Source organism: Gymnodraco acuticeps, unplaced genomic scaffold, assembly GCF_902827175.1.
Source record: "Gymnodraco acuticeps unplaced genomic scaffold, fGymAcu1.1, whole genome shotgun sequence".
NCBI lineage: Eukaryota > Metazoa > Chordata > Actinopteri > Perciformes > Bathydraconidae > Gymnodraco > Gymnodraco acuticeps.
In genome coordinates this window covers 4837337-4851064 of record NW_022990701.1, presented here as the reverse complement: position 1 = coordinate 4851064, position 13728 = coordinate 4837337, and the positions used below count along the sequence as shown (strand labels likewise).

The 13728-nt window shown below is 41.4% G+C and overlaps 1 protein-coding gene across 3 annotated transcripts in view; it reads left to right on the top strand.

Moving 5' to 3' along the window:
• The first annotated feature begins 404 nt into the window (after positions 1-404).
• abcg2b (ATP-binding cassette, sub-family G (WHITE), member 2b) overlaps positions 405-13728 on the top strand; it is a 50490-nt gene continuing 37166 nt past the window's right edge. Inside the window, exon 1 of one of the 3 annotated variants that reach the window (XM_034231426.1) lies at positions 405-569. In XM_034231426.1, coding sequence (XP_034087317.1) covers positions 511-569 — 59 coding nt within the window. In that variant the 5' untranslated portion in view covers positions 405-510. The remainder of the gene's footprint in view (positions 570-13728) is intronic. The other 2 variants (XM_034231427.1, XM_034231429.1) reach the window with 2 other exon arrangements.

The following is a 13728-nucleotide window of genomic DNA, read 5'->3' as shown; positions in this document are numbered from 1 at the left end:
TTTTGGCCCGTAATTTCAATTCCCCATTTCAGCGACCAGAGAGAGGGGGGGGTATATTCAGTCTTCAGTGTGTTACGTTATTATGAGAGTACTCTCATACTTGTTTGATTCTGAAATTGTATATATTTATATAAATACATGTGTGTATATGTCCTCATCTGTAGCCTGTTATTGTCTCATTATACCGCACTGTGAATGAATTGAAGTAAATATATAAGTCATCATGAACACATGTCCATCAGACAGAGGGCTGCTGTGCCTCCTGTCATCATTAATGGACGTCTCTTTAAAATGGAGAGGAGTTCTCATTTCTCTAACCGCCTGCTGCTTCCCCTCCTCTCTCCTCGGTTCCCCTCCTCAGTCCTCCGCTCGCATCTCCTGTGGGCGGGACTAAGTCTCGGGGATAGGAGTCGTGGATAGGAGTCGTGGATAGGAGTCGAGGAGGGGAAATTAGAGTATTGAGAAACCTCTCAGGACTTCTCACCCTCAACGGTGGCCATCTTGGCTAACATGATAGCCAAGATGCCAACTAGCAGCAGTTGCTCCGATGAATATCACAACAAACAAATGTAAGTTATACATCTTTTATTTGACTAAGTAGCCTACCACTATACTGTTATAGGATATAATCCATGAGTAAGCCTATGCTTTATTTGGTAGACGATTAAGCAGTTTGTAGTATTTTGGTATTTGCTATAGTCATTTTCTGTGCACAGTAGCCATTTTTGATTTGCGAGTTGGTTCTTACTGTGCAGAGTATACTTCATTATACTAGCCTAAGTATCCAAATTGAGAATATTGGGTTACTAAATATATTTTTGAGTGAATAAAACATTTTTTGTCCTGAAATAGCCATAAAAACGTAAATATAACCCAACATGGCAGAAAAGCGCACACCAAACCACTTGTTTTTAACGAAACAGTGTCATTTTTTCTGTACTTTTGCACCTTGATCAAAGACACCAACCAATCACAATATGAGGTGCGCCTTTAAGAATCATCAATTAACATCATGGAGGCTCTGTTTTCCGTACCACAACGTCAAACTTTTTTTTCCTACTTTTGAAATTGACAAAAGCAGCGCACACCAAACCGCTCCTTCTGTTCTTCTCCCTTCACATAAATATCCATAGGCTTATTATATTTGTAAGTATTTCACACTTTTTTAGTGTTGTTTATATTGTTGTTGTTCAAGGCCAAAACGTCTATGTTATAGTTCAACACTGCTGAGTAGGCACTGTGTCTCCAGTTGTTAATGTTTATAATGTGTACTATTTTACACATTGAAAGTCAGTTTATCATGAGTAGTTTTACTTTGCCAGTGCAAACACTTGTATAATACCTTGAGCTTAAATCAGAGAAATAACCCATAGTGATGTCAAGAGGTTCATCCCGTCTTGAGTTGTGAGACATTTTACACAAAGCCTATGTGATAACAAGTGTATAGTTTGAAAGACGTTACCAGGCAGAAAGGGTCCATTGAGCCTGTGACGAAGGTAACTTCGTCACTGTTGACTGACTGCTTCGGGCCTTGTATATTGCACATGTCTTTTATTTTGAAAAGTGTTCCCCCTCCCGTTTTTTCTGTTGCTCCTGATTATGTTCACCTTGTGCCCTGTGTTGTCTCCTCCCCCCCCTGTGTCTAATTGGTTGATTAGGGTGTGTGTGTGTATTTAGGCTCTGTTTCCCTGTCTGTTAGGCTGGGTAGTGTGTGAGATCCTTGTGGTGGCTGGTGACTGTGCTCACGTGAACAGCAGATTGAGGCTGTGTCATACGTTTGTGAGTAATAAATGCCCACACCGGGTTGTATTTTGGACGTTCTGCCTCTGCCTCCTTGCTTGGTCTGGGCCGCTCAACGGTCAGCTTCTCAGAGAGTCACATAATGGAAATATGTTTGGATCATGACTCTTGTTAAGTACTAAAGTGATCATCTCAGGCTCTGCTGCTTTCAATTTCAACCATCCTGTCTTTAATATGTGCCTTGTGAGTGTTACGTTTATTGAAGTGCTGTACTAAATCACTGGAGGACCCCTTTTATTATCCGGGAAAAACGGCTCCTCTCACGACTGTGGTGGTGGACATTCGGCTGGCTGACAGATGATGTTTGATTGACATCCTGGCCCTGTCAATCAGCTCAGTTTGAGCAACAAAGTCAACTTGGTTTCCCTGGTAGAGAGCTATAAATCTGAAATAAGCACAAAGTGGAGAGATGTCATGCATGACTGATAACAGCTCCACACCTCCCATCTCTCTCTGACACACTCTCTGTCTTCCTCCTTTTCTTTGTGTCTCTCTCACTATCTCACACACACACAAAATAGTTCCACCAGGCTATGCTTATGCTATTAGCTGTATGCTAATCAGGGTACTTCCAGGTGCAGAAATAGCCACAGAACATTAGAGTAAATTTAGCTTTAATAACCTGGCTAATCACACCATTAATGTTACATCCAGCCTGACGCACACATGCACAGTGTGCAGCGTTGTTGTTATTCTAATAGAGGGTTTCCACCTGACTGCTGTTTACTGAGGGATGCTGGGAGGCAGCAACAAGGAGTTGAACAAACTGCTCCGTGTGCATCTCCAGCTCTCCTCTTCATGTGTGAGAGCTTGTAAATGTGAGAGCCACAGCTCTTAGACTTCACGCCGTTTTGTTGTTTTTGCTTTATTTTGTCTCGTCTATAAATGATGAAGCTCCAGACAGAAGAGAGGGAGAGGCACTCAGCCCACCCTGGGGGGAGAGTGCTCGCCGCTGGGCATTGTCCCCTCAGCATCACCCTCCTCCCCCAAACCACAGCACCCCATGAAAGACACACAAGGACAGCTGGTGCATGCGTGTGACTGAAATGAACGATCATACGTGGAACCAGGAGATGAAAACCATGTTCGCATACGCTCAGGCTTCATTGTAGTTTTTTTTATTGAAAGTATTGAGTTTGGCACCCATAAAGATGTATTTTTTGGTCATTACTTATTGCAAAGGATTATGATTGCTTTTAAATCTGGTTGTTTACTCATTACTTCCACGAAACAGTCATTTGTCAAAGCCGTGCACATAAATTACCTGCAGTTTTCTCCTGTTTACAACATCACTGACCTTGTGAGTGAGTGTGACCATCAACAACAATCTGTAGAGTTGTCAACTGCTGAGAGGGTAAAAATAAATAAAGTGTACGAGTAATTTGTAGCTCAGTGAAGGTAAATCTTTCGGACAATTCTCATTTACGTTTGTGAGGTGAGAGGCGGGGGAGAAAAACAAAGCACTCTGACGTTAAATCACAGACGACGAAGACACAATAAAGACAGTTTTTGGTCCATGAAGTAAATATATGATGCAGAAGTCCAGATGACTGGGTGTCAAACTACCAAAATATGTAAATTAATTACAAACACATAACTGGGATAATAGCCGTATACTTCAAAGTTCTCTTTGTATAATTGTATTTTTATTGTTGTGAGTAAACAGCAAACATTTCATTACAATACAAAAATAAAAGTCATTTTTCTACGGAGCCCTGGAGGGTTCATTGAGAGAAAATAAATAAAACGTGGCCACGTTTTACTTTCTCGTTCGCACGAGTTAATAAAGCGTGCGCACGAGTTAATAAAGCGTGCGCACAAGTTAATAAAGCGTGCGCACGAGTTAATAAAGCGTGGCCTCGTTTTATTTAAATTGAGGGATTCCTGTCCGTGACACACAGTATCTGCTGACCACAGCTGTTTTATAGAAGAAAAATCTCCTTCACTTTATGAAATCTCTGCGGCACCAGTGGCCTGTACTACGAAGCAGGATTTGCTCTTTACACTATTCATTCATGAAGTATGACGCTGCGCTGTCAGCACACGTCTCCATGTTTGTGATTGGTCAAATGTTGCTAACCCCGTCCCTTTCACGTGAACGCGCTCTCAGCCGGACAGAGAAACCCTGCTTGATTTACTGAGTTGATAACCAGCTTCGTAGGACCGCTTATCGACATCGCGTTTGTTAGGGTTAGTTAAGCCGGGTAAATCGAACATATCCAGGTCCAGGGTCTGTCAAACTGGCTTCGTCGTACAGGGCACTGGAGGCAGTAAAGTGTAACTCAGCAGAATCTGAGAAGAGCAGCACCAGCTGCAAAGAGCTGTGCCTTTTACTGTTTACTTCACTGCGTTTCCCTTCATTAGAACAGCTGAATAGAGATCGAGGCTGCTACGTTTAACCACACACACCTATACACACATCGAACTACCAGAGTATTCTCCCTCGTTTTATGAAGGAGATGTCCTGTCACCGGGGCGCTGTGTGTGTGTGTGTGTGTGTGTGTGTGTGTGTGTGTGTGTGTGTGTGTGTGTGTGTGTGTGTGTGTGTGTGTGTGTGTGTGTGTGTGTGTGTGTGTGTGTGTGTGTGTGTGTGTGTGTGTGTGTGTGTGTGTGTGTGTGTGTGTGTGTGTGTGTGTGTGTGTGTGTGTGTGTGTGTTGTTGGAGATTTAAAGGGATAACTGGTCCGCTTTTCAAATCTCCGCGCGTTCCTATGAAGCTGGTTATAATACAGGAAGGAATCCATATCTACAAAGTAACCGTTAACAATAATCTACTTTAATGGCAATATGACAATGCAATACAATCATTACAATACAACATGATATATTACAGTTATATTGCAATGCTTAAGGAGTAATGCCGGCTTACTCCTGCTCTAGTCCGCATACTGCAGAGCTACTTTCACCCGAGGGCAGCATGTGAAGAAGAGGCCGAACGCCAGGGATCCACCGGATATATACCAGAGTAAGAAGGAGGGGTTTGGTGTTAGGTCAGCTGGTCATCTTTTCAGGTCATCTCATTGGGAGACGCAACGCAGCAGGAAACGCAGCAGGAAACCAAACAGGCTCACTTTCCAACAAAAGGTCTCAAGGCCTGCATACCTACACCTCCCCCACAGAGCCATAAAACCCTGTTTACTCCAACCAGCCCAGAATGTTTATAGCCATTTGTAGTCCTTACATTTATGAAAGGATAAAACAGAGAAATCAATATAAAACACAAACACAGGTATTGTTTGAACAGTATTCACTTAACTGCTACTGTTGATAACCACCAGAGAAACCCAAGGGACCTCTCTTAATATCACAAACACTGCAGCTAGATCTAAGTTGAATGCAAATCAGGACATGCTCTCACCTTCCCCCATCTTCCTTTGTCCTCAAAAACACATGTCAACAGGCCCCAAATGCAGCTCACAGTTTTTCCCCAAATTATTCCCATTTTAAGCTTATCCATAGTTTGCTAACATGAATAAATACAAATATAACTCTACAAATCCCCCTTTTTATCTCCTTCTCCAGAGATAAACTTAGACAAGGCATTTTGAAATATACCCACTGTCGTTCTTTTCTACTGTGTCCATAAATCCATCCGAAGCTGGTATTTAGAGTACTTGAAACCTTCATGGAGACAGAACACCACTTTCCATGGCAGTGAAGGAACCATGAGGGGGTAGCTGAGTGCTAGAATCATCAGCCCCCCCCCCCCCGGAGGAATAGCCCACAAGGACAGCTAATAGGGAGGGGGAGATGCAGCTTTCCCTTCACGGGTAGAGCTGATCAGAGCGAAGTAGACTCCTCTGCTGCCTCGAAAAGTCCCCTGTGCCGTCCTGGCTTGCCGTGTCTTTGTCTCCCAATCCGCTGACGGCAGCTTCTGGGCTGCCTGCTAGAGAGATGTCTTCCTCCTCCTCGTCCTCCGGCCCGCTGATGACGGCTTCCGGGTCGATGCTGTAGAGATGTCTCCAGGGTCCTCCTTCTCCGGCCCGCTGATGATGCCTCCCAGGTCGTCTGCTGTAAGGATGTCTCCAGGGTCCTGCTCCTCCAGTCTGCTGCTTCCGAGTAGTCCACGTCTGCCAGGGCCACGTCCGTCCTGATGTCGTCCCCTGGTCCTAGCAGGTGGTTTCCCCGCCGCACACTGGCTCCCGTGGTACGAGCTGTCCCCCTTTTCTCCCAGGCAGACGGCATAAGAGGTCCGCTGGGTCACTCGGTCGGGGTCGGAGAGCCTGGGGTTGAGCCACTTTGTCCTCGTGCTTCTCGGGTCCCCCTTTTGGCGCCGGTGACCTGTGTGGAGAAATCTGATACAACTCCCTCAAGCCTACGCTCAGCTGTTTTGACCCACTTGGAGCCTGTTGGTGGGGTGTCTTGAAACAACAGCCGTCTGTGAACAGGTTTTCTAAATTAATTGTAGACCTCCTATCTGCCAGTGCAGCTTCAGAATCTTAATACTTGGACTGTGCCAACTAAATAAGAACCCCAACATCTTTAGGTAAACTAAATAACATATTTCAATAGCTCTGAATTTCTGACAAGCATCTGTGTTTATTTTTAAATGAAATCCTATTTAAAATCCAAATATAATATGAACTGCTAATGTTTCTGGTAAAGAAACACACTAATGTTATGGATTCAAAAACAACCAAAATCACGATGCTAACAAAGTGAATGATTTCCTGGTGATACTGCTTTTACCTGTCAGTGCTTAGATATTATCACGCTGAAAAAATGAATACAGAATTCCAACAAACTGTCATCAAATGTCTTTCTATTATAAATTTAGATGAAATGTATATCCCCATAATGACCTAAACAATAAAGTCTATGGCTTTTACTTCTTTACCAGGCTAGTTACATGATGTTGTCTAAATTAAATTCTGTCTCATTACATTACTATGTTTTAGCTTAACTTAACTGTAATATGTTCTTTCTATATTTCAAACCTCAGTTACTCTAATGTCTGTTAAAATATTACAAAATTGTTTCATCATCACAGGTCAACTTCTTCGGTTTCACAGTAGCCCCTTGGCCACTGCTTCTGTGTTACCTGTTATAATTCAAATCAATATTTAGAAACATCTCAACATTCATCAAACAGTATCTTATCCCCAGATATGGAGCAGGTTAATTACATTCAATGCTCAATCCTTAAAAGAAAAATTTAAATTGTGAATTTTACAGCCATGTTGACATTTATACATTATACTCACTCCCCCCTTTTACACATGAAATAATGTGTAACAAAAGCCTGTAATGGGAGGGGAACAAAAACTGTCAGGTAATTGGTTAGCGACATAACGAACATTATTATCATTATTTCCAGTGAACACTTCAGTGAAAAGAAGTGTTCCTCTCCGTCCTTCAGGCCTAAAAGAAACAGAATCTTCAGCTTGTAGTTTTACATTTGCAAACCGCCAACTCATGTGAGAGGAAAATATCACATGTGCGGTTTCCCCTTTTTGTGGAATTTTTAGGAAACCTCTCGTTTCCCTTGGAGCTCCAAAATAATATGTTAGTCCAAAAACATGCTTGGTTAGTTATTGTTTTAGAATCATGCAGTTACACTGATCACATGTCGGCATACATTCACACTCACACTGTCTGGTTGTCATGTCAAGTTTGGTCAGGTTCACCCCAGAGTCAGTCATCCACAGTGCCTTGTCAAGTTACACTGTCGGTCAGGGTCAAAGGTCAGTTGGTCTCCGTCTTTTTTGGCCATGTGTCGTGCTCTGCAGAGACTTTGACATTTCAGCATAGGCCAGTATCCTTTGTCTACAAAAATACGTCACGATTTCAACTATAATTTTCAAGATGATTCTCACTTGTCATTGGGACTTCCGCCTCCCACTTTTCCTGAAACTTGGTACAAAACTCACTTCCTTCGAGTACCACTACTAATTAAAATGTCTAATGATCTATTTCAGAAACTTGTGTACAATAACTATTATCTTAAGTCAAAACATTACTAGGATCTGTGTCGCTCTGCATTTCATAGCTCACTATAATTCTGGTCTACTTAAAAAACGATGTTAAACTCTTTAGCAGTGTGTGGAACCTTGGGTGTCCGAACATGCAACAATTACTCCCTCCTCCATCAAGGATTTAAAACCGAAGTCTGGTAATAACTATGCCACAATGGTGAAATCAACACTTTAGATTGGAATTTAATATGTGGCTTGGCACTAGCCATTAATACAAACAAAGATTTGTCCTATAGAGTGGTTCCTAAAACTATCCTTTTAATGGTGATCAATATTGTAACCAATGAGACCGCTACTTTATTCACACGTGAATAAAAATGTCTTAAAGAATGATTTGTTAACATGATGAAAATATTGAAGAATATGGTTCTACTCTGTCAGTGTGTTTTAGGATGATTATCATTTTACTTTAATAGTTTCCTCTTTACTGCTATTTTTAATTTACCAAATGATTAATAAATCTTTCTGTCTTTACGTATTTATGAAGTTAATTCAAGTTATTTAAATGTGCGTTTCGTGAATAAGTGTGTTTATGTGTAACTCACTCATTCCCGTTCTCCTTTCCTCCTCCCCTGGTTTTCTCAAGCCGTGACCCCGGCCTCCTCACTTCTAATCGACCATGCCAACTCCTCTGATTCTGTCTTCTCTTCAGTCCATCAGCTGTTGAATCCATCCGCTGTAACTTTTGTAGGCAGCCATTGGCCCAGTCACATCTGCAGCCCCATCATGCCACTGTTGTTGCACTCCTCCTTTACAGTCTCTCTGCTGTTTTTATGGAGGGCGGATTCTGCTCTCATGTCTATTGTGCCAAATCTCGCGGCGCAGTTTGGAACTTCATGTCCTGTTTGAGGGACCGATGAGAGTATCTCTCTGTATGTCAGCATGCTGGTTTGGTTCTGGATGCCACAGGTGGAGATAGTTCTGGCTGCAGTCTTGATGTAGTCTTGTTGTTGTTGTTGGTTCAGCTCTGGTTCTCTGTCTGTACGATGGAGAAGGAGGAGTCTCCTGTTGGGTTAGGTCTCGTTGTCTGCTTGGAGGGTCGGGATCAAAGCCTTTCTAACTCAGAGGGGGAGTCCAGGTCCCGGTACACATTACCTATAAGAAGTCTAGCACACTGATGTTAAATAAATCCAACCCTTTCCACTCTGTCTCTTTCTAATCATACTATCTGTCTTAGTTGTTAAATGCCATCTAAACAACATAATTAATGTCTACTTATGATATTACAAAAACTAACTCCAAAAATTGTTTCATCCATTGTTACATATTTACCCAACACAACTCTGAAATACTTACATGTTTCCAGCATCACATATTCCACACACTATGAAAGAACATCTCCATATCTTCTCTCATTTTAAATCCCACTGTTACTTCGAACAATAGTAAACCTGCAGAGCACACCAATCGGATCACAGTAATGAAATTTGAATCAAGTGTAGGCCTATGTCTTCTTTCTGAACATTTATTTATATTGTCTACATTTGCAAACAGTTCGAGTGTAAAATGTGTTTTGCACAATGTATTTACACTCTACAGATTCTTGAGTTTACTCATCTCCTGGTGCTGTCGTTGTAAAAAATGTTCAATCCCTTATTGTTTTGTACCAGTTTACCAAACAATACCGGCCAGCAATGTAATGATTAAACTCTAAGCTCGCATAAGTTTCAAGGGTGTGATACCCCCTTTCAGCCACTAGATGGCAGCAGCAGAAGTTTCAAGGGTGTGATACCCCCTTTCAGCCACTAGATGGCAGCAGCAGAAGTTTCCAGACAAAGGGAAACGCTCTACCTTGGTTTAATATATAACAGACCTCTGGCTTTAAGCTTTTAGCATTGGTCTGTTATTTAAACCCCAGTTTTAAACGGCGACTCGATCTGATATATCGAGTTTTCAGGTTTTGCCGTGCAGGATTCAAACCTCGCATTCACACAAACTGCACCATTTCTACGCCACTCAGGAATAAACACCTGCAGATCCGCGCCAAACTGCTCTATTTTACGTCACGCAGGACTTTCGTCTACCTGTCGATCCACGTTTACGTTTTGTATATAACTTTCCTAACATAGTAAAATATGCATTGTATATTCCATTTAAACTATAAAAACACTGAAACGCCTACAGACAATCCTAAAGTTTTAGCGTATCCAATTACAGACAGGCGACTTTCATCGTCTGCTTACCTTATTTGCAAAGTTGCAGAGTCCTGCTGATTGTCTGAGATGTTTGAAAGCGTCTGAATTCTTCCTCAGCTTCGTTATAGACGTCGGGTCACCATTTTGTTGGAGATTTAAAGGGATAACTGGTCCGCTTTTCAAATCTCCGCGCGTTCCTATGAAGCTGGTTATAATACAGGAAGGAATCCATATCTACAAAGTAACCGTTAACAATAATCTACTTTAATGGCAATATGACAATGCAATACAATCATTACAATACAACATGATATATTACAGTTATATTGCAATGCTTAAGGAGTAATGCCGGCTTACTCCTGCTCTAGTCCGCATACTGCAGAGCTACTTTCACCCGAGGGCAGCATGTGAAGAAGAGGCCGAACGCCAGGGATCCACCGGATATATACCAGAGTAAGAAGGAGGGGTTTGGTGTTAGGTCAGCTGGTCATCTTTTCAGGTCATCTCATTGGGAGACGCAACGCAGCAGGAAACGCAGCAGGAAACCAAACAGGCTCACTTTCCAACAAAAGGTCTCAAGGCCTGCATACCTACACCTCCCCCACAGAGCCATAAAACCCTGTTTACTCCAACCAGCCCAGAATGTTTATAGCCATTTGTAGTCCTTACATTTATGAAAGGATAAAACAGAGAAATCAATATAAAACACAAACACAGGTATTGTTTGAACAGTATTCACTTAACTGCTACTGTTGATAACCACCAGAGAAACCCAAGGGACCTCCCTTAATATCACAAACACTGCAGCTAGATCTAAGTTGAATGCAAATCAGGACATGCTCTCACCTTCCCCCATCTTCCTTTGTCCTCAAAAACACATGTCAACAGGCCCCAAATGCAGCTCACAGTTTTTACCCAAATTATTCCCATTTTAAGCATTATCCATAGTTTGCTAACATGAATAAATACAAATATAACTCTAAAGTGTGTGTGTGTGTGTGTGTGTGTGTGTGTGTGTGTGTGTGTGTGTGTGTGTGTGGTGTGTGTGTGTGTGTGTGTGTGGTGTGTGTGTGTGTGTGTGTGTGTGTGGTGTGTGTGTGTGTGTGTGTGTGTGTGTGTGTGTGTGTGTGTGTGTGTGTGTGTGTGTGTGTGTGTGTGTGTGTGTGTGTGTGTGTGGTGTGTGTGTGTGTGTGTGTGTGTGTGTGTGTGGTGTGTGTGTGTGTGTGTGTGTGTGTGTGTGTGTGTGTGTGTGTGTGTGTGTGTGTGTGTGTGTGCTCAGCTCCGTGTTCGTGTGTGTCCGAGTGACCAGTGGCGCCTCCAGACATTTTTCATAGGGGTGGCCAAATGGGGCCACTGAAAATCTTGGGGTGGCCCACCAAAACCAAGAATTGAATTGTTGTAAAAGTATAGACTAGAGGAAAACAATGGCAAAGAGAATCACCTACTGATATACTTTGGTTTCTTATTTTACATTTTCTGATACTATTCATCTGAAGTGAATATAATACGGATAGTTAACATTTTACTTCAAACAACATTTAAAAGAACCTTGTTTTGTGTTATGTATACATGTGTTGGTGATTTATTGTTTTGTTTTTTATATATGCTAGTTGTTCTTTCCTTTTAAAAAGACAAATACAGCTTAATTTAAGTAAGTTCCTTTATTGTAAGGCACAAAATGTTCAGCATTCTCAACACATACAATACACAACAGCAACACAGCATGTTCTTCAGTTATATTATGTCTCTAGGTTATAAATTGTTTTAGACTGAAAGCTGTTTGTGTCACACTGGGATCAAAGATGATTGACATGACTTTATTAAATCAAGTTTTAAAACATGACTATTTTATTTCAACAGGAGCCAAAAACACAAGGGGTTTAAAATGGTAAATACTGTGATTGAACACAAAAACACCATCTATTATTGACCTTTATAGCAAATTCAAAACATTATAAATTATACAAAACACCACCTTTTAGTATTAGACAGACAATAGGTGACGAGACATATTTCTATTTTTTTAGATTAGGCCACTGTGGTGAGAATACATATAACTTGTACTCCATTTGTTTTGAAAATGTATATTTATACTTTATAAACAAACTGGTTACCCTGTTTTTAAATTAGCATACAGAACATTATGAAAACAAACTTGACTAATGGTCGGCTCATAACCTCAGAACACAGAAGAGGAAAAACTGCATAGATTCTCGTTTCATTTTGAAGGAGCTGCAGACCTAAAGTGTGTAGAAGACTTAAATGATTACAAAGGTCACAATCACATTAATAAAACTGTACTTAGGTTTTAGTTTCACTTTTACAAAACAGAGTTCCACATGTACAATTGCAAGAAAAAGTATGTGAACCCTTTGGAATTACCTGGATTTCTGCATAAGTTGGTCATAAAATGTGTTCTGATCTTCATCTAAGTCACAACAATAGACAAACACAGTCTGCTTAAACTAATACCACACAAACAATTATATGTTTTTATTGAACACATCATGTAAACATTCACAGTGCAGGGTGGAAAAAGTATGTGAACCCCTAGGATAAAGACTTATTCAAGAGCTAATTGGAGGCAGGAGTCAGACAACCTGGAGTCCAATCAATGGGACGAGATTGGAGGTGTTGGTTAAAGCTGCCCTGCCCTATAAAAAATACACACCAGTTTTGAATTTGCTATTCTTAAGAAGCATTGCCAGATGTGAACCATGCCTCGCACAAAAGAGCTCTCACAAGACCTACGATTAAGAATTGTTGACTTGCATAAAGCTGGAAAGGGTTACAAAAGTATCTCTAAAAGCCTTGATGTTCATCAGTCCACGGTAAGACAAATTGTCTTTAAATGGAGAAAGTTCAGCACTGTTGCTACTCTCCCTAGGAGTGGCCGTCCTGTAGAGATGACTGCAAGAGCACAGCGCAGAATGCTCAATGAGGTGAAGAAGAATCCTAGTGTCAGCTAGAGACTTAAAGAAATCTCTGGCACATGCTAACATCTCTGTTGACGAATCTACGATACGTAAAACACTGAACAAGAATGGAGTTCATGGGAGGACACCACGGAGGAAGCCACTGCTGTCCAGAAAAAACATTGCTGCACGTTTGAAGTTTGCAAAAGAGCAGCTGGATGTTCCACAGCACTACTGGCAAAATATTCTGTGGACAGATGAAACCAAAGTTGAGTTGTTTGGAAGGAACACACAACGCTATGTGTGGAGAATCCAAAGGGTTCACATACTTTTTCTTGCAACTGTACTTTCTAGCATGTATGGCCATCTCCTCACTAGCCCTATGCTGCTGCTCCCCTGCCAGCTCTGTCTCTCCTTTACTCATCTTCTTCTTAAAATAAGAAGAGATGTCTGTTGACTTTCTCTTCATTTTCTGCAAATTGACATTACACACAGCAGTGATTAATAGTAGCCTACGCCAGAGTCCTGCATCGGGTCGGGTACCCGCAAAAAAGGTGATTCGCGGGTGGTATTTTTTTAAACGCTTTTTTCCGGGTTCGGTTCTGGGTAAAACAAAGATGATGCGGGTCGGGTCGCGGGTATTGCATAATAAATATATTAAAATAATAATAATTTTGTTTAATGTTTAAAATCCTCAAGCTGCCAAAGTGTGTTTACAGACGAATTATAACTGAAGTCAAGCCAGCCTTAACTGAGTCCCGAGCCTGTTTTCCAGGTCTTCCAGCGTTTTTCTCGTTTTAATGCCATTGAACACAAGTTTTGATCAGAATAACAGCTAAAGGTAAGCATATCTCCGTTTTTTGCTACCTAAAGCTAACACACTAAAGCCTAAAGCATGGGTCGG